Below are 21,296 nucleotides of genomic sequence, written 5' to 3'. Positions count from 1 at the left end.
TACATAGACAAGGAGGATAATGATAAGATCCTGTAAGCATCGAATTTAGTTGCAATTTTGAATCAAAAAGAAGAGCACTTTTGAATGTGTGCCAACCTGGATATGTACCCAAAGAGGAACTCATAAGAAAGGGTGTGAGCGTCTAACACTGACCTTGTACAGCCAACACAGCACGGCATTCATCAGACCCAGCGACATTAGCAGCCATGCATGTGTAATTCCCCATGTCCGATGAGTCCAGAGAATTCAGCTGCAACGCGCAGACATTATCTGAAAACGTAGTTTGGTACTTTGCTCCACTGACAATCTTGGTTTTCTCATGAAACCAGGCAACAGAGATAGGCAATGATCCAGCTACTTTGCACTCCAAGATGCAAGATGTACCCAGCACCCCAACTGTATCTTTCAGTCTTCGTGTGAAAGAGGGAGGAACCATTCGGTCTGCATGAGGAGAGGCAAGAGACTCGTGGTTTGAAAGAATAGAAGACACTTGAGAGAAGAAAGCGTGTGAAAGGAATTTGCTTAAGCAATGGGAAGAACATATCCGAACTAACCTGAAACATCAACCACAGCCGTGCAGCTGCTTTTTCCGACATTATTTTGAACCTGGAAAGTGTATGTGCCTGCATCTTGCTTTTCAACGGAGAGAATCTTTAAGGAAGAGATTTTGTTGTAGAAGCTAAATTTGTGTTTTTGACTGCTGGTCAACAGCTTTCCATCCTTGTACCATTCGACTGAGAGTTCAGGAGTGCCAGCCACCTTACACTCCAGAGTGCACGTTTCTCCTGCAGTCACTGTCATCGAACTTGCCTTCTCGACAATGACCGCAGGCTCTGAAATAAAATGTGATAGCCATCTGTCAAAGCCTGTTACCTTTACCTTGTTTCTACTATCAAATTCATTACCAGTTTCTTCCAATGATATGGATATCTTAGGGCTCCCTCTCTCTCTCTCTCTCTCTCTCTCTCTTTCTCTAGACCTTAAAATGTGATTCCATAATTACACACTGTCATGAAATTATATGAGTTATTATTAAGAAATATGTTGGTGCATTAGTTGACTTCCAAAACAATTCAATGTACAAATCAATGTTGATATATACTGATTTGCACTTGACCCTCTCTAGAACAAAGCCTACATGTTGTTATGAATTACTCAGTATTTCTATTCTACTTTAAGGTGCTAAAGACAGTTTTTTGAAAGTTGTTATCCAAACAATGGCAAAATTGAAAATGAATATGCCCAAAGATGAAAGTGCAAATCGTTCCTATCAAACTTTGATCTTTGTAGTTCTTGTCAGCTTTAACAACTATTACTTTCGGAAAAAATTTCCTTGTGGCATATGCTGGGCTCCCAATTTTTTCATTCTTCAACAAAAGATAGTCATGATTACATCTCCTAACCCATCAAGAAAATAATAAGAGACAGCTCATTTTTGTTAGGCTCACAGACACAGAAAAGAGTGTTTGAAAGGTCCTTTCCCGTAAACCTTTGAAATGGGTGACGACTGACATAGTTCTAGAAATTCAAAACAGGAGACTCTACCAGAATCTCTTAGTAAGTCATCTCAGCATTTGGCACCTCCTTGTATCAAGGAACTATAGCACCATATTGTACCAACCTAAAACAGTCAACGTGGCCATGTTCTCCCTCATTCCACCATCATTCTTGATTTGGCAGATATACTTCCCAGCATTAGCTGGCTCTGCTTTTGCAAACTGCAGAGTTGCAACATTTTCCACAAATGTAATTCTGATGTTTTCACTTTCTCTAATGACTTCTTCCTTTTCTTTAAGCCACTGGACAGAAATAGGCTGGGTGCCTTCTATAGATGCTTGTAACTCAGCGGGCTCACCAGCTACAACCGTGAGGCTGTTCAGTTTGGAGACAAATCTTGGTGGTTCTGAAGAGGGAAAGATGGATGGAGATTGTTGGAAAGATTGTCGAGATAATGGAAGAGAGAAAACAAATAAGCATTTTGCACGTTCCTGCCATTTCTGCCATGAGTAGGAAATAATGCATACCTTTTAATTTTACAGTACAAATGCAGGTATCACTTCCTACTTCATTCTGTACTTTGCAGTGGTATTCACCAATATCTGAAGGGCTGACACTGAGAATGTGAATACTTGCATGGAAATTTTTGGATGCGATCTTGTATTTCTTGCTACTTCGGAGTTGTCGCTTATCTTTGTACCAAACCACCTCAAATGGTGGTGTTCCCAAAAGTTCACATTCAAGACTAACTTCAGCATTTTTAAGGGTTTCTACCACAGGAGGGAAGCTGCTAAAAACAGGTGGTTCTGTAAAAAACAAGAATTCCTCATGAACTGGGCTACTTAACTTCATAGAATATTTTTATTTCTTTGTTTTTAAATTGGAAGAATGAGTCAAGATACTATAATAGGTCTAGCACTATCACTTTAGGAGTAACAGCTTCAGAGAAGCCATCAGCCTTTACAAAATCACTCTGCTTCACTGGCCGAGAACGTGGGCTAGACCTCAGGTGACCTTACTGAGCAGTTCAACATTCTGTCTACTCCACCTTACTACTTTTTCTGGGACTATAAAGATTGATGCACAAAACTGTAAAGCAAAACAAAACAATAACCAAACAAACCCCCAAACCCAAGTGTAAGAATCAATATGATTTGCATGAGGTACAGAGTCCTGACTTCAGGGATGAAATTTTTTGTATACACATTACAATTGGGACACTTGGAAGTTATCACAACATTTGTGCTCTAAGTCTTCCATGTCAACAAATGGTTTTTGCAATAATCGCCTTACAATATGACAAACTTGGACTTGGTGAAAAAAATTCTGGAAAATACTAGTACTATTTGCAACAAAGTATAGTGATATAATTTAAAAAAATAGGAACTGACATTTGAGAGAGAAAAATATACATAATTGTCCTGTTGTAAATGTAAGGTTAAAATCTGTATTGCTTGAACCTTGTATATATGTGGTAAATATTCCTTGCTTTTAATGATAAAGATTATAGTGAGGATGATGATATATTTATAAGTTGATTGAAGGCAAAAATTAATTTTAAAATGCCCACTTTGTTTTTTTGAGCATTTTGGAAACATCAGATTTGAACTGCTTGGCTAATATGTTGAGGTGAGTAGAATTACGACATTGGAATAACAAGAAAAATATCTCAGAATGATTGTCTACATGTACGCAAATCTTAAGAAGAAAAAACATCTAAAAATGGAAATAATACTAGTTTGGGAAAATATTCTATGATCTCAAATGGAAGCTAAAAATGACAGCAAAAGAATAAAGAGCTATGATAGCCCGGGGAGAAGAAGGTGGGTTTCAGGTAATGAGGAACAGAGAAAAGAGGTTTCTACCTTTTACTATAACCTTGGTACTGCAGCTTGTGCTGCCAGCAGGGTTCTGAGCCTCACAAATGAAATCCCCACTGTCCTCAGTACCAAGACTATTCATCTGTATGACGGCCACTGAATCAATGAAAGCCATTCTATATTTATCACTCGCTGGGAGTTCATGTTCATTTCTGTACCACACAACTCTGATGTCTGGGGATCCAGTTATCTTGCATTCAAGTCGTGCTGAGTCACCTGCTTTCACTATTTTGGTTGCTTCTAGTTTCTTTGCAAACTTTGGTGGTTCTAGAGAGTGAAGAAAAGAGGAGATTTATGAGGGAACAGAGCAGATATAAATAACGAACTTCAATTAGGTACTACATAGGAAAGAGAAAAAGATGAACAATGCCTGGCAAACAGCGTGTACCGTGTTAGAAAGAAGGGCACTTTCTTGACTGGGTAAAAGATATATTGTAAAAGATTACAGAAAGGACAGGAGCCACAGGTCACACAGAAACATAAAACAATCAAACTGGCACACCTGTCACAAGCAACACTGTGGTACAAGAGTCGCTACCAACATCGTTGGTAACTTGGCAAGTATATTGTCCAGTCTTGGAAGCATCCACTGAATAGAGATTTAAGAAGGTAGTTGAGCCTTCTAAGCCAATGAAATATTTAGGTCCAGAGGCAAGTTCCACATCATCCTTAAACCACTTTACTTTAAATGGTGGTGTTCCTTTTAGTATAGCTTTAAATTCCACTGTAGAATCAGGTATGGCTTGTTGTCGCCCAGGTTTCACTAGGAAACTTGGTGGTTCTATAGATTTTAAGAGAAATACATTTAATTAAGTTCCTTGTTGTTGGGTTATTTTGACAGTTTTATGGACATATACAAAAAGTTACTGAAAAGAGGTAATGACTGAATATTTCTTGAACTCAACATATATGTATCTAAAGAAACAGAATTATGGAGACTTTTAGTTTTAAAGGACTCCAGAAAAGAGTGCTATACTTGAAAAGCAATCGCAGAAAAGGGTCAGAAAGAGGTAAAGAAATTCTAACCTTTTACAGTTAAGATGCCACTGCATGCCTCACTCCCTGCTACATTTGAGACTTTGCATGTGTAATTCGCAGTATCTTCTAATTCCAGATTACTAACGTCCAGCGACACAGTGTTTTCATGACAGACGAGCCTGTATTTTGCACTTGTAGTTATTTCTTTTCCATCCTTAAACCACTGAGCACTAATAGGAAGTGAGCCAGAAACCTTGCACTCCATATGAATGGAAGAGCCTAGAACTTTATCCATTTTCCTTAATTTTTTGGTGAATGATGGAGGAATATTTTGATCTGTCCAATGCAAACAGCAAAACACATCCATTAATATGTTGCCATTTGTTTACCAAGGACAATAATATATATAAGGGAAGCTGACTGGGGCCAAGATACAAACCTAGCACTCTCAGGTAGGTGTCACAGCTACTGCTTCCAAAGTCATTTTCCACCTTGAAAGTATACGCCCCGCTGTCTTGCTTCATTACTGACTGAATCCTAAAACTGGCCACGTTATTTTCAAAACTCATTGAAAAATATCTACTGGGCATCATTTGTTTCCCATCTTTAAACCACTTCACTATGAGTTCTGGTGTTCCAGCCACAAGACACTCCAAGGTCACGGGGTCTTTTTCAGTGACATCAACAGACTTAGGTTTCTCTAGGATCTGAGCAGGTTCTGTAGTAAGAATGAAACCGTGGATGAGTTGCATTAATAATTCCATGGAACCAAGGAACTGCTTGTGAAATTGTCTTCACAGAATAACTCTTGAAAGGGATTGGCTTACACACCTTGTACTAAAAGGAAAGCATAACACCTCTCAACTCCTGACTCGTTCTTGGCTTGACACGTGTACCTCCCACTGTGTCCATTATCCACAGATCTGATTTGAACTGTGGCCACATTGTTCACAAAGGAGATGTGAACATTATCATCTTCATCCAGAATCTGATCATCCTTGAGCCAGGTTATAAAAATGGGAGGAGAGCCCACCACAGTGCTCTGAAAGGTGGCAGAACTTTTCAAGACAGTAGTGACGTTTTCTATCTTCTTAGTGAACGAGGGTGGCTCTGTGATTAAAGTAGACAGTGTGAAAAGAAGAGGTATATTTGAACTCCTCCCCATCATACAAGGTTAAAGAGCATTACAGAATTTGTATCAGGTAGCCTGCTCCTTGTGTGTCTAACTGACCTTTCAGAGAGACTCTAGCACTACAAGAACAGCTGCCGCCTTCGTTGGATACGATGCACTGGTATTCACCAGTGTCTGAGGGGTCACACTTGTTGATATTGAGATTAAACACTGACACTCTGTCAGTCAGCGTATACTTTTTGCTGCTTCGAATTTCCTTGTTATTCTTCAGCCAAGTGACTTCAAATGGAGATGTTCCCATAACTTCACACTCCAGCTCCACGTCACTATCTTTGACTACTTCCGCGGGTTTCAGCTCCCTAATAATGGTGGGAGGTTCTAAAGATTCAAAAGGAAGACAGAGAATAGCTCACTCAAAGGAAGACCCGAGGACTAGCCAGCAGCACAGCCAGAAAGGAGAGAAGATGCAGTAACGAACCTTTCACTTTTAACTCAATGCTGCAGCTTGCCGTGCCAGCATCGTTACGAGCTTCACAGACATAAGTCCCACTATGTTCTACCCTGGCACCAGAAATTTGGAAAGTGGCTAAACCATCAGTGAAGGAAATGCCATGTTTCTCAATGGCTGTTATTTCATTCCCGTCCAGATACCAAGAGACTCTGATTTCAGGAGTGCCTGTTATCTGGCATTCAAAGGTCGTGGATTGTCCGTTCCTCAGCACTAGGACTGGGCTGGGCTTCTTAATGAAGTGAGGAGGTTCTAAAGATGGGGGAAAACGTGATATTGAACATTTTTTAAACCAAAGACCAATGAGAATCGTTTTCTTAAGCCTCTTCCCTCCCACCAAGAAAATCTAGGCAAGCAAGACAATGAGAAAATGTAGAGACCAGACCTTTGACAAAGAGAGTGGCTTTACTGGTTGCTATGCCAACATCGTTGCTCAGTTGGCAAATGTAGGTCCCCAAATCGGCAGCTTTGGCTGAAAAGAGCTCTAGAATGGTGGAGGTGTCATCCTTCCAAACTGAGCGAGCTGCTCCCGAGTGCAACTCTTTGTTATCTTTAAACCATTTTATTGTCATGGGTGCAGTGCCACCCACAAGCGCCTTTAATTGAACCCTTGTATTGGGATTGACATCTTGTGACTGTGGCTTTTCCAGGAAGTAAGGGGGTTCTGGGGTGAAAGAAAAAGGAGCAAAAGGGGGAAGGAATGGTTTATTTTAGAATGATCAGTCAAGGTAAGAATTAAGAAATGAGAGAGCAATAAGTTCTTGAGAGGCGGGGATAAAAATTGCCAACCTTTGACTGTCAGATGGCCGCTGCACTGGTTGTGTCCTGCCTGATTAGTGGCAGAACAAGTGTAGGTTCCACTATCTGTACCTTCCAGGTGACTGATTTCCAAGAAGGCAGTATTGTCATGAAAAGAGAATTTGTATTTTTCACTAGCTGTTATTTCTTGGTCGTCTTTGAACCACTGGATGCTCATGGGATGTGACCCAGCCACTATACATTCTAAGTCAATAAAAGACCCTTTAATGCTGTCCATTTTCTTCAGCCTTTTGGTGAATGAGGGAGGTATGATAAGATCTATGCAATGAAAAAGAAAAAAAATGGTCAATCTACCAATTTTTATTTTCTCTAAAATTGTAAGAGATGAAGGAGCACAGAAATGCCCAGTTTCTCTCCATAGAAAAGCTGTACCAACCTAATACATTAATGCTAGCCTTGCAGCTGCTCCTCCCGACATCATTTTGGACTTCGAAAGTATATTCTCCACTATCTCTCTTTTCTGTAGAAATAATCTTCAGTATAGAGACGGTGTCAGTGATACTGATTTTGTATTTTTGGCCCAGGGTCAGTTCTTGGCCATCTTTAAACCATTTGGCTGTAATCTCCTTAGTCCCTGAAAATTTAACCTGCAAAGTGGCTGGGTCTCTCTGGGTGACATCTATAGACACAGCCTCCTCAATGATTGTTGCAGGTTCTGTAGAAAACAAGGGGATAGGTGTGGGTTGTGAACTGCTCTGCTGAAAGGCTTACATCTGCATTTTTCCCTAAAACCCATGGCAAACTTTCTGAACCAACCTTTTACTGAGAGTAATGCGGAACATCTCTGTACTCCCGCATCATTTTTGGCCTGACAGACATATTTCCCATCATGCTTGATTTCAATGCCACTGAGGTACAGACTGGCCACATTGTTCTCAAAGGTCATTCTTATGTTATCATCTTCAGTGATTTCATCGTTGTCTTTCAGCCAAGTCACCGTGATTGGCAAGGAGCCCTTCAGAGTGGCCTGGAAGGCAGCGGTACCTCCTCTAAGGGAGCTGGTGCTCTCGATTTTCTTTACAAAAGCTGGGGGTTCTAGTAGAAGAATGAATTCTCAATGAATACCAGCTCTATAGCAAAACTGGCTTTAAAAAAATAAAATCACTGACACTGCAGAAAAGCCAGTCCGTCATTAGAACTGACACTAACCTCTTAAGGTCACCTTGGCACTGCAGGCACTGCTGCCCACCTCGTTGGTCACCCGACACTGGTATTCACCCGCGTCCGCAGCTACAAACCTCAGGATCTGCAGGCTAACCAGCTGATCCTGAATGAAGGTTTTATACTTTCTACCACTTCGCAGTGTTGTGTTGTCTTTGAACCAAGTGATCTCAAAGGGAGGTGTGCCTGCCACCTCAGCCAGCAACATGACATCATACTCCTTCAACACTTCAATGGGCTTAAATTCCTTGGTAAAGTAAGGTGACTCTATAGCGGAAAAGGAATTATTGTGAGTTAATGGGGGTGGAGTCTGTGCCCTGGGCCACAACTTTGGTACCACAAGGGGCAATGTGAACACAAACCTTTGACTATTAAAATGCTACCACAGTGGTCACTGCCAGCCTCATTTTGAGCCTCACACATATATTCACCGCTGTCGTCAATGGCAACATCTTTAAGTGTTAGAACCGCGGTGGACTCCACAAAAGACATTTTGTGTTTGCTGCTCTCCTTAATTTCTCTGTCATTTGCAAACCACGTTATTTTAATTGGAGGGGTGCCCGTTACTTTGCAGGCTAGCTGGGTGGCGTCTCCCTTTTTTAACAGCTGTGATGGCTCTAACTTTTCAACAAATGTGGCAGGTTCTGTGGAAGGAAAGAAATCACCCAGAAACGTGAGAAAGAGGAAAGAACTTCTGACAATGGTGGCACAAAGATGTCAAGAAAACTATGCAAACCTTTTACAAATAACTTTGCACTGCACTCCACGGCGCCAGCCACGTTGCTGACTTTACAGGTATATGTGCCTGAGTCGGAGGTTTTTACTACATAGAATTCCAGGGAACTTTCTAAAGCTTCTTTGGTGATATAGCAGTTTCCACCGGAAACCAGCTCTTTGTCACCCTTAAACCATCTGATTGTGAGAGGGGTAGACCCTTGGAAGGTGCTCTTCAGGCAGATGGTTGAGCCGGGCAGAACATCCTTTGATGCTGGTTTAGTTACAAAACTGGGTGGTTCTAAAGAAGGGGGATAAGAAAGAATTTCAAAGAGTTAAGAGGCGCGACTGAAGGGAAGAAGGCTTAATTTGAACATCGTCTACGTAAGAATGAAAGGCACAGTTTCCAGCCAACCTTGCACAATCAGGGCTCCGCTGCAGTCTTTGCTTCCCATGGAATTTGTGGCTCGACAGGTGAAATTCCCTGCATCATTCATGTCTATTCTGCTTATCTCCAGAGAGGCTGTGCCTTCCACAAATGCTATTCTGTATCTGTCAGAGGAAGCTATTTCTTTACCATCCTTAAACCAGGACACCCTCATGGGGAGGGAGCCAGCGATTTTGCAGTCCAGCCTGCAGGTCCCACTAACCACACTGTCCACATTGTGTAGGGGTTTGGTAAAAAATGGAGCAATGTCTCGATCTGTTCACAGCACAAGAAGAGAAGAAAGAACAATGTGGAACAGTGCTCAGTGATTTTAGTTTTGGTTGTTTGTTGGGTTTCAGAGGAATATGGAAGCACAGGTTTCTAAAGATACTAACCTAAGACAGTGAAAGTTGTCTCACAGGAGCTGCTGCCCACTTCGTTGGAAATCTCAAATGTGTATTGGCCGCTATCATGCAGTTCGGCGGAATAAAACTTGAGTTGGGCAACATTGTTTTTAAAACTTATTCGATACTTTTTACTGGCAATCAAAGGTCTCCCGTCTTTGTACCATTTGGGCTTGAGCTCTGGGGTACCCGTGACTGTATACTCCAGCGTGGCTGGGTCTCCTGCCGTCACCTGGATCAGTTCTGCCCTCTCAACGATTTTGGCAGGTTCTACAAGGGTATTAAATAGTTGGAATTCTGAAGTGTGTAGTAAGGTTTCATTTTAAAAGGAAATATCAACTCCAAGTTAAAACGTTCTTACACGAACCTTTAACTATTAGTTCCCCAACAGACGTTTGGCTTCCAGCTTCGTTTTCAGCCAGGCATGTGTATTTGTCAGCAAAACTAATCTGCACATCAGGGATTATTAAGACTGCAACACCATTGGCAAAGCTCATTTTGATTTTTCCATCTTCTTTAATGATCTTCTGTCCTTTCATCCATGTGACAGAAATGGGTTCTGACCCTTTCACAGCAGCTTGTAAGGTAACCGTTTGTCCTGCTAGTGCAGTAAAATCATCTACTTTCTTTACAAAGATTGGTGGTTCTAATTAAAGAAAGAGAGCACCCAAAATTTCTTAATTCCCAAACACTTCAACACCATATGCATTTAAGAACTTTATCTAGATTTCATTTATCTATTCCATAGTGTTGGTTAATTAGAAGAAGAAACCAAATTCAAGAGGAATTACAATTCCACCCAAGAGAAAGAAGCAAGGAAGATAAACGGTTATCAGCTGACAAAATCGCTTATTATGTAGTTCACTTTTGTTATCAGAGATTAAATATTTATACTGGTCTCAAGATAAAGACTGGATTTCCCCCAGGGTCCCAGGTCAAACCAAAGGCAAAAAAAAATATTTTCAAAGATTAGGAGAAGAAAAGAAAGTACCAGTTTTCCTTCCTTGGTTTAAGAAAGCTATTTTGACAATTTATTGAAGAGATACCAGTTTTTCAAGCACTAACCTTTTAATAAGTGGGTTGCAAGGCAGCCACACTTCCCAACTTCATTAGCAACCACACACTCATATTCACCAACGTCCGCGCTATTAAACGAAAAGATCTCCAGGGACACGACAGATTTCTGAGAAAACAACCTGTACTTTTTACTACTTCGAATTTGCTTCTTATCCTTGAACCAGCGAATTTCAAATGGTCCAGTGCCTGAGATTTCACAGTGAAGGAGGGCATTTGTTCCTCTCACTATATCTGCAGGCTCGAGAGTTTTGATGAAAGAAGGAGGTTCTACAAAAGCATGAAAGCATTGTATAAAGCATGTGTTACAAGCAATTGAAAAGAAAATATTTTCTCAGGAAAACAATGGACTACGACAGAGTAAACAAACCTTTGATAACCATTTCGGCACTGCAGCTGTCACTGCCAACGTCATTCACTGCTTCACACGAGTAATTCCCACTGTCTTCAACTTTTACGTCCGTAATATCAAGGACAGCCTCAGAATTGACAAAAGACATTCTGATTGTGTTACTCTCAGTAAGTTCTTTGTTATTTTTAAACCAAGTAACCTGGATCACAGGTGAGCCTTTCAGCTTGCAGTGGAGGCGTGCTGATTCACCTGGGATCATTAAATAAGAGGGATCCACCTTCTTCACAAAGGATGGTGGCTCTACATGAAGTTAACAAAAATGAGAAGGGAAAAGATATCTGAATCATAAACTACACAAAAGAAAAGTAGACATACAACAAAGAGACACATAACACACATAAAATGTCTTCTTGAAATTTCTGAAAAGGCTGTGGTGTACTCAATAGCTTTCCATGTTTCTATGATTCCAACATTTTCCCAGACTCTTGTTTAAAACAAACAAACAAACAAAAACAAAACCAACCAAATTCTACTTATACAAAGAGCAATTTTATGCAAGAAGATAGTTAAGGATTGCCTAGACACTCGAAGTTCTTAGAAGAAGTTTTAAGCAAGCTTTGTTAATGGCAGACAGTTTTAAACAAACAAGAATAAGTGCATTGTGAAGAAGACTGAAACAATAAAATCAAACAATGCCAGGATTTCCCCAAACCAAAGAGGCTGCTTGGATGAAATTATTTTAATCACAAAATGAGAGAAGGGAGTGGAAATATTATTCACACACTTCTTACCTCTGATAGTTACTGTCGCTGAAGAGGAGCTGCTTCCAGCCTCATTGGAAGCTGTGCAAACATACGTTCCTGTATCTTTTAGTTTGGCCAGAGGGATCTCGAGGGATGCTATTTTATCTTCAAAACAGATCTTATAATCTTTCCCAGGGGGGAGCTTTTGCCCGTTTTTACTCCATGTAACTGTGACTTTTCTGTCTTCATCTGCTTGGCACTCAAGGTGTACCTTCTTATTGACAGCTGATTGCACAGGCTCTAGCTCTTTAATGAAATGTGGTTTGTCGATTATGACCAACTCAGCTTGGCAAGTATCGGCTCCAAACTTGTTAGAAGCCTTACAGGAGTAAACTCCTCTATCTTGAATTGTAAGATTTGAGATTTCTAAAATGTGTTTGTTGTCTGCATCTGAAATCCTGCAGTTAGGGGAAGGTGAGAGGGCCACGCCGTCTTTCTGCCAAATGGTTTCAATCACTGGAGTCCCTGTCACTGTGCAGAGGAACTTGGCTGCCTTACCCACAAAAGTTGTTATGGACTTAGGTCTGGAGAGAAAGGCTGGTGGATATGCCTCTGTAAAAGAAAAGTTTTCAGTGTTATATTTTGTCCCTACAAAGCTCTTGCTGTAATTACATATTCCAAGAAAGAAAAAAGATGAGTAATAGCTTTAGATAGACATGAGACATTACTCAAAGTAGGGTAATGTATGAAGGTGAAAAGATGTGTCAAAGGAAAGGGATGAGAGTTTTTTTTATAGAGGAGCAAGACAGCACTTTAAATGTCTCTATCAAAGGAAAGAACAAATGTTCCTTTATTTCACAACATTGACTCACTATTGCTAAAGCTTTGTCCATTTTATGAGCTGATTAGTTGTTCGAATTATCTGATAAGCAATTCAGCTGGTACGTTAATTCTGCAAATTAGAAGACTGTATGAGGAAGATAAAGAAAACGTACTTGACTTTTCTGAAGAGTAGAGATATTAAGTAATAAAAAGTTTCAGTAGTTTTATAAAGTCTCTCTAACCCTCATGTCGATGACCACTAGCAAATCCTTAAATGGCACAACTTTAAATGTATCCACTAAATCACTCCAAACTTGTAAAAATATTTATAGCAGTAATTTCCCATGCCCATTCTGCATTTGGAAGCAAACATTTAGGAACCTCTCTTTCTGATTAAAAAAAAAAATCCTCCTCTTTCTTCTTTCCTCTTGTGATTTGAAGCTCAAGTGTTAGTCCCATTACTGAACCGGCCTATTTTGGGTAAAGAAATTTCCCGAAGTGTCATTAAGAATAATGCCATGCACTTGGCAGTACGGAGACTCTGATCACAAAGTGAAATCCACTGAATGGGTCACCATGGGCCTGGGGGTGTGGAGTTTCTGATATAAAAGAGTTGTAGAGGAGAGGAAGCTACAGGAAACCCTGGCTTTTTCAAGTCAAAGATGCATGCTGCATCTACCCTTCCCCTCCATGCTGTCATTGAAAAAGATGACCAAGGTAATACTGTAAACCAACTATACTTCAAAAAGAAAAAGACAAAGGGACAGCCTCACCCTGGCATTTCGTGCATGCTTCTGTCAACAGCACAAGTCATTGCTACTTCTCACCCTAAACCATAGTTCATAAGTTCATACTCACATTTTCCCTTTGTAGGAAGAAAGCAAAAGAGAATGAAAGAGTGAGAGAAAGAGGTAGGAAAGAGTTATTTTTTTTTTTTTTTGCTAATGAGGGAATTCAAACTCCTGATGAGTGTTACCTACTTGACAGTCATCCTGTGTGTCCTCAGGAAATGGAGAACAGAATATTTGTGTAGTTACTCTTATTTTTCAATTAGTAATAAAGCTTAGGGTGAGAATCCTAGTTTGTAGTTCTGTACTAGCTCCCTGTCTCTTATTAGGATTTGTTTGACTTTAGTCTTATGCTTTGGCTTTTCTCATTTTGTACTTCTGTTCTTAATTGGTTAACTGGGTCCAAATTATTACACACATTCGGACATCATTTACTTTTTAGTAGCACCAAAGTGTCCTGAAATTTTTTATGCTAGAGGTCAAGCCAGACCATTTAATAAAAAGAACAGAAAAAAACCAAAACCCAAACCAAACTATCAGGAGCCACTGCTTGTGTGATTCCTTCACATTGCTCTTGAAATAAAAATTTTTTTTCTTTAGCTGTTTTTAGAAATGTGACTCTAAACAATGACTTCTTGTCTCTCATAGGCTCTGCACTACCTAGCCACTGTGTTACCATCTTGGCTACTGGTCTCTCCAGTTGGTAGGACAAGTACCTCCTGCACCTCCACAAAAAGTAAAATAGGCAATAATATGAAATGGAATAACATCTGTGTCAGTGTATGGCATTTACCTGTCACAGTCAGTGTGGCTGTGCAGCTGACACTGCCATACTCGTTGGAAGCTTTGCAGGTGTACTCGCCACAGTCAACAACCTGGGTTCTCAGGATTTCCAGGGTGGTGACATAATTTGCAGACCGAATAGAACACTTGTCACTCTCACAGATTTCTCGGCCAGCTTTGAACCACTGGAAGCGGACATTGGGAGCGCTGTGGATCTCACAGGTGAATTTGGCGAGGTGGCCCAGGGCTACTTCCTGGGGCTCAATTCTCCTCCTGATCACTGGGGCAGCTGCAAAGGGAAGCAGAGCCCATTAGCACACCTCCTTCTCAGGTACCCCACATTTTTCTTTTCCTTCTAAACTTTGTTGCTGTTAATGGAGTGAAACAGTTGAAATTAGTGAAGTGGATTGCAGCAGTTTAAGACAAGTGACTGGAAAATGAGGAAGATCACTGAAGGCAAAAGAAGACAGCAAGCAGCTTTCAACATATTCAATTGCTACTTTTCAGTGAATTGTGAAAAAATGATTAAAATGATGTGATGCTCTTGGCTTACATGCATAACAATACGATATATTCTTTAAATATACCATGCTGACTAGGAACACTGCGAATAATGTGAAAAAAACATGATCTACTAAATAAAGTGATGAAGTGAAACAATAGCAAAAAAGATAATCGAAACAAGAAACACAAATGGACAATTAATCATGGTTATTTTGAATTTAAGGATGAGACTGGTGATTTCAGGGTAACTAGGTATTCACTGACAGCTTTTTATTACATATCATTAAAGTATTTTCATATAGAAAGAGACTAAAAAAGCATTTATCAGTATTATGAAATATATGGAAATACGTTTCATTTTAAAAATAAGTAGTAGTGTAGATATAACATACCACCCAGTAAGGCAGTAAGGGAAAAGGGGAAAGTTAATAACCATGATTATGTCTGTGATTTCATTCTTACTCTAAATAAACTGCATTCTGGCAATGGTAGATAAGTGAAAATTCAGTGAGGAAACCTAAATCATTACAACCCAGTGAATGTTAGAACTTGATTCACTGAATCCTTAAAATCCAACCTCTTTTGACTACAGTGAGTTTTGCTGAAGTTGCTGTTTTTCCGTCATCATTCAAGGCCTCACACGTATATTCCCCTTGATGTTCTTCTCTATTTACTTTGTCGATCACTAGCATATATGTATTTTGATCTTGTAAACACTTGAACTTTTCATCTGAAGGCACAAGTTTACTCTCAAAATACCAATTCACCTCTTTGGCATTTGTTATGGATGACGCGAGGCTTACGGTGTCACCTTCCTTGGCAATCATGTCCACCAAGGGTGTCTGTACATCAGGACCACCCTCTCTGAGTGAGCTACCCTCAGCCTCCCGTATCTCTACTGTACGAGCCTTCTCAGTACCATCTTCAGAGGATTTCTCTTTTTCCTCTGATGGTTTTGGTATCTCATCCAGTTTTTCATCAGAGACAGCAGCGGAAGCAGTTGTGGCACCCACAGCTTTGACCTGACTTTCCACCTTAAAATAACTTATCTCTTCCTTTAAGACAAGATATTTAGATTCAACCTCTGGTTCGGTGATTGCTTCAACCTTCTGTGGATTAGAAAAAGAATCCATTTCTTCCTGCAAGTCTATTGTGGCTCCTTTCTGAATTCCAGGTTCCTCAGCTGTTAAGATGTTCATTTCCTCACATATTATAGAGCACAAAGCCTCCTTAAGTTCAGTTTTCAAGTTAGCCATTTGAGGATCAATGCCTTCAATAGTGATGGCTAATTCTTCTGTTAGAGACTTCACTGAGGTAATAAAATAGGTGCACATAATGCGGTTGGGCTCTTGGGTGAAGTCTATGGCCTTGACCTCTACCTGTTCAATGTTTCTTAACCATTCAGAGAAAAGACTCAGCTGCTCGCTGGCCACTGCTGCTTGCAAAGCCCTGCGGATCTGAGTTTTCAGGTTTAACCGCTGCTCTTCAGGAATAGCAGAAAGCAAACTTTCCTTAGAAAGCAGGTCACTTCCCTGCACCTCCTGCACACCATTTATTGCCATGGGCTCTTTTTTATACTTAGTGGTTTGGTTCGGGGGCATTGCCAAGCTGTCAAGACGCTCTTCCTTGAGCAGTACCTGCTTTTCCTCACCTGCCAACGGAAACCTTAAGGACTTGCCTTCCTCAACGCTGGCTGCGAAATCTTGCTTTGCACTGTCCAGTTGATCCACACTTTCCATTAAGATTTCACCTTCTGTGCACGTGTGTTCTGAAGGGACCCGGGAGATCATTATGTCAGGACCCTGGAAACTTTCCACGTGTCCCTCAGCTAAGCTCTGATTCAGGATGAGAGCACTTTGCACCTCTTGCTCTTGAAGGATCACTCTTTGCTCTTCGTCCACTGCGGATACTATCTTTTCTTTTGGTAAAAGTACTTCCTCAGCCACAGAGGTTGGATATGAATGGGCTGGCGTTTCTTCTATTGATGACTGTGGATAACTCCCTTCAGGTTCAGCTAATAAAGTTTGCAGAGACTCAACTGTTAATGAACTAATTTCCTCTATGGACATGGCACTGGGGAAGATTTTTTCAGTATCTGGTAGAACCACCTGTAATTCAGGCTCTTGATACATTAGAATATCTTCTTTGGGGAGGGTGTCCTGGGACTGGACAATCTGCAGCTGTACATTGGGAGGTGGTTCCTTGATAGGCTGGACATGAATAGTGTCACTGATGGAAAGAAGTTCACTGATGCTTTCAGGAGTGGGCATATCCTGCTGTAACATGACTGTGGATTGCAGTTGCTCAGCTATGAAAGTAACTTGACTGCTCAGTTCATTGGTTTTAACAATATGCTCGTAAGAAAGCTGCTGTTTTCCTTCTGCAATTAAAGCAGCTTTCAAAATGGTGTCCTTTACAAAAGCTGCAGTCTCCTGTTCTGAGTCAAGTGCCTCAACTGCAGGGACCGTTAACGACGTCTGGGGAAAATCTTCAGGAGCCTCTGGTGTGGACGTTGCTTTACAGGGGGCATCAGTTATGTGTGTGTCTTCCAGAAGCACGAGCAGCTCTGCGGTACAGGTGGATTCACCCCACACATTCTCCGCTTTACAGACATAGAAACCACTATCTTCTTTCTGAGGGTCATTGACGATGAATGTCCCGGAACCATCAGGATTATGAATGATAGTGTAATAAACATTGGTGCAAAGCTGCTTGTTTTCTTTGAACCACGAAACAGTGGGTGCAGGCTCTCCAAGCACCGTGTACTCAAAGATGGCAGGGAGCCCCTGTGCACAGTGAATTGGTTTTAACTCCTTAAGGAAGTAAGGAGGACAAGGACCTTCGAGCTTTTCCAGAGATTTCTCTTCTGCTGATTCTGGTTCTTGGAGCCCCTCTCCTTTGGAATTTATTTTCAGATAGGCACTACATATTGTCTGTCCATATTCATTACTGGCAATACATGTATACTCTCCCTCATCCTCTAATTTGGTGAACAGAATGATCAAGCTGTGATCATTACCATCAAAAACAAATTTGTAGTCAGCTGAAGGGGTTAACATTACTCCATTAAAGAACCACTGAATTTGAGGCTTGGGAATACCAGTGACAGTAACAGACAACTTAGCCACATCCCCTATGCTTATTTCAGCATTTGACACTTCTTTGATGAAAACTGGGACACTGCCTTCCTTTTTGGAATCGAATTTAGTTGAATGAACTGGAGGTTCAGACAAAAGTTCCAGTGTTTCATTTCTATTAGATAACTGAAGGCCAGAGCTAGAGGTTTGAGGTCCTTCTTCCTCAGCAGACAGAAGAGAACTAGAAAACTCTGTATGGGGAAAAATGATTATTATTTTACTAAAACAAACAAAGAAGTTGTCAAAGAATAATGCACCAATTGATGGCCTTCTTCTGTTTTATTCCTGAAATCATTAGATTATCTTGAGATTAATTTATCAAAAGGCACATTTCTAAAATTTTAACCTTAGCTTATTATATTATATGATTATAAATACTGTACTGATGCAACTTTCAGTCCATTTCATTTGTGTTAGAGTTTATACATTTTAAAGATGTTCTTATGAGTTTTCCTTTGTGATACAGTCCCAATTCTAAAGTTTGAGAAACTGCTGGCTGGCTAAATATTGCTAATCAAATAATTCAGGATCCAAATGTTTTTCTTTAAAGCACAACTTTTAAATAAAAATTCCACTAAATATTAATTAATTAAAAAAGAATTCAGGATCATTTAAATAAATTTCTAAAAAGATCCAGAATTGTTATTTACATTTAGAATTTTCTTGAGTTTAAGAGTGATCTTCATTGTCAAATTGAAGACTGTTTATTTTCAAACTAAAACATCTATGTTCTAGTTACTGCTTATAACTGTTTTCAGTTACTAGAAATGCAAGCCTTCCTTTGCCTGTGTAAATTGCCCTATTACTTCAACAAAGCTTTTATAATGAGGCTTATGTTAAGAAAATGGGAGAATCAGAAATGAGAGAAAACTCCAACATTAAAAATTTAATTATAGTTTATTGCATGAGAAATACCTACACAGTATTATTGAACAGGAAAACAAACAGTGAATAACAGATACTCTTTAAACAGTATCATGGACAGGATGAAAGACGTAATTTGATAACAAGGAATTAGCTTTTCATTAAATTTTTAGGTAAATGGAACAGCTCTGGTTAATAATAGTTTTATTACCTTACCTAGAGCAGTTTTACTACTGTATTAGTTTACTTGCATCATGTGGAATAGTCTTATGCTTTAATTCAAATGTATTAGCAGTAAAAGGCAGGACTCCAGTATCTGTTGGCTTATATAAATATACTGGTAAAACTTACCTATAGCATGTAGAATACAAACTCAGTTATTATTATTTCAGTTAGTAAGCTGTAAAAACATTGATTAATTTCACATACTAATGGTGACCACTTAACATTTAATCTATAATGTATCACTCATGTCAGCTTTCCCTTTTCACTTGAACTCCCAAAATATCTGTAAAGGGAGTGAATGTCAGTATAGCGAAAATACCCCTACTCACTAACGTGTTGAAATATTTTCAATTGTTTTTCCTTTCTTCTAAACATGGTATATTAACTATATGAAAGATACCAGATGAAATTCAAGAGTCCTGAAACATGAAAGGTGTAGCTTAAAATACATGTAGTAATAGCAGCTAATAATTGTTTAAACTCTACTATGCATAAAACAATGAACTCTTTATCCAGCATCAGAGAAATTCACATTTCAGGCTTTTAAGTTATATGCTGTTGAGTCAGAAAATAAAAAATTCCATTTAATTATCTACAACAATTAATAAGTAAGCCAAGGGTGGGCAAGGCTTATTTTTCTTTATTCAGTCACTTTTATTCTGAATATTCTCAAGTGCAATGAATTTAAGACTAACAGAATTCTAATGAGCAAAATCAAATAAAGCCCACCTTTTTATAAGCATAAAAGTATAGTTTTCAGCCCTTACTGCCAATCCAGTATGGCATTAAAACTTTTTTTTCTTTTCCTTCTTTTTTTTAAGAACAGGTTTGGACTATTGTTATGCTGTATAATGTTTGGGTAAAGTGTGCTTATCATGTTTGTCATGACCTGAATTTCTAATTTATTTAAACATCCATTATGTGACTCAGAGTAGAATAAATCCTTAAGTCCCTAAACTATAGAATTAGTTTTATTTCAGGGATTTATGATGTGATATATGATATATATATTATTATATATTATATTATATAATATATATAATATAATATATAATAATATATAATGATATATATTATGATGTGGTATATAGATATATATCATATCTATAATTATGATCACAGATATTGTCTGCTCACTGGTTGAAACAGAAATGATTGTTTCACAATAGTGTATCTATCTTGATAAGTTATGGTGACTCAAAGAAAGCAAAGCGAATGTTCTTTCGGGGGGTGGGGTGGGTGGGGTGTAAGCCTGACTGGTCTGTCTATATCCTACACATTCTCCCAGTTTCTTTAATTTGAAAGGCTTTTAGGGAAGTCCCATTGTGGGAATAAAAAATTTGACAGATGAAAGAAGCATAATAAACATGATTGGATATATGGATTCTCTTGAAAATTAAATTTAAATTAAATGATTAATGTTTTAGAATTAAAGTAAAATTAATGTATTTAATATGATCATGTTATATAAAAATTGCTCAATGCAGGGGAGAAAATAGCCATTAGATGACAGTGAGTAATTTACAGAGTTGGAGGAAGAGAAGTCTCACAATCAAATTACTATATTCTATTATTCCTCTTGTCATCTGTTGCAAAACTGAAATGTATTCCGAATTATATTAAGAAAAGTTACCACTGGGATGACACAAAATCATAGTTGAACAACCACCTCTGTGGTCTTTTGGTCTAACTCTTCGTTTTCAGGTAAGAAAAAACTAAGTTTCTTTATGTTTATTACAGCTTATATGAGAAGATTTAGTTCATAGTGGCACATAGGTACGTTAAGGATTTTGTGAACTTACTATAATTATAATTTTGAAAAACAAAAACAGCCACTTTAGAAACATATATGTTTATGCATCTTAAATTTGAATGCTTATTAATTTCTAGTTTTAAAAATAAAATTCAGAGAAAAGGACAGGAAAGCTAATTATCTTGTTATTTGTATATAATCTGAAATACAAATTACCATATTGCTTCAATACTAGAGATGTCCCACCATCTTTTTCTAATTTTAAAGATTCTGAAATTGTACTGCAGTTTAAAATTTATATATAAATGTAATATAGTACTTTCTTGTCCCAACCCCAGTCCAGTATCAAATTAATGCTGCATTTTACAGTTAATGCTATCTCAGAAATTGAGAAAATGAGGTAGTTCCAAAAGTGGAAAGATATTTATTTGCATATTCTGCAAATGTCTAGGTGAACTCTACCCGCCAAGAGATCACCATTGGTCCCTTCAAAAGCAGCAAGAGTTAAAACACTTAAGAAGAGGGATATTAATAATGAAAATATTTTTTAAAGAGCTGAAAATAAATATGAAGATTGCAAGGTAAAACAGATTATAGAGTTAGTTACCAATTGGGCAAAGCTAGTTTCTGTTGCTGCTTGGTTTGTTCTAAGTCTGAATAAATAAGCATGTATTTGGGTGCAAAAGAGTTATCGTTTCCAAAATGACTTAGAGCAGAGAGATTTTACCTTA

At 38.9% G+C, this 21,296-nt stretch overlaps 1 protein-coding gene across 41 annotated transcripts in view; it reads right to left on the bottom strand.

Moving 5' to 3' along the window:
* Positions 1 to 21,296, bottom strand: part of TTN (titin) — a 282,014-nt gene that overhangs the window by 192,498 nt on the left and 68,220 nt on the right. For all 41 annotated transcript variants that reach the window (XM_067741398.1, XM_067741403.1, XM_067741365.1 and 38 more), the window contains exons 45-69: positions 14,093 to 14,371; positions 11,738 to 12,301; positions 10,965 to 11,246; positions 10,586 to 10,864; positions 9,888 to 10,166; positions 9,512 to 9,790; positions 9,105 to 9,392; positions 8,712 to 8,990; positions 8,338 to 8,619; positions 7,964 to 8,242; positions 7,571 to 7,849; positions 7,191 to 7,469; positions 6,785 to 7,072; positions 6,381 to 6,659; positions 5,966 to 6,247; positions 5,587 to 5,865; positions 5,187 to 5,465; positions 4,795 to 5,073; positions 4,404 to 4,691; positions 3,880 to 4,158; positions 3,363 to 3,644; positions 2,025 to 2,303; positions 1,622 to 1,903; positions 555 to 833; positions 154 to 441 (exon numbers count right to left, since the gene is read on the bottom strand). In XM_067741398.1, the coding sequence (XP_067597499.1) occupies positions 154 to 441; positions 555 to 833; positions 1,622 to 1,903; positions 2,025 to 2,303; positions 3,363 to 3,644; positions 3,880 to 4,158; positions 4,404 to 4,691; positions 4,795 to 5,073; positions 5,187 to 5,465; positions 5,587 to 5,865; positions 5,966 to 6,247; positions 6,381 to 6,659; positions 6,785 to 7,072; positions 7,191 to 7,469; positions 7,571 to 7,849; positions 7,964 to 8,242; positions 8,338 to 8,619; positions 8,712 to 8,990; positions 9,105 to 9,392; positions 9,512 to 9,790; positions 9,888 to 10,166; positions 10,586 to 10,864; positions 10,965 to 11,246; positions 11,738 to 12,301; positions 14,093 to 14,371 (7,311 nt within the window). The remainder of the gene's footprint in view (positions 1 to 153; positions 442 to 554; positions 834 to 1,621; positions 1,904 to 2,024; positions 2,304 to 3,362; positions 3,645 to 3,879; positions 4,159 to 4,403; positions 4,692 to 4,794; positions 5,074 to 5,186; positions 5,466 to 5,586; positions 5,866 to 5,965; positions 6,248 to 6,380; positions 6,660 to 6,784; positions 7,073 to 7,190; positions 7,470 to 7,570; positions 7,850 to 7,963; positions 8,243 to 8,337; positions 8,620 to 8,711; positions 8,991 to 9,104; positions 9,393 to 9,511; positions 9,791 to 9,887; positions 10,167 to 10,585; positions 10,865 to 10,964; positions 11,247 to 11,737; positions 12,302 to 14,092; positions 14,372 to 21,296) is intronic.

Source organism: Pseudorca crassidens, chromosome 6 (genome assembly GCF_039906515.1).
Source record: "Pseudorca crassidens isolate mPseCra1 chromosome 6, mPseCra1.hap1, whole genome shotgun sequence".
In the NCBI taxonomy this organism is placed as follows: Eukaryota; Metazoa; Chordata; class Mammalia; order Artiodactyla; family Delphinidae; genus Pseudorca; species Pseudorca crassidens.
Note: the sequence above shows the minus strand (reverse complement) of the source record. Positions and strands in the feature narration are given on the sequence as shown.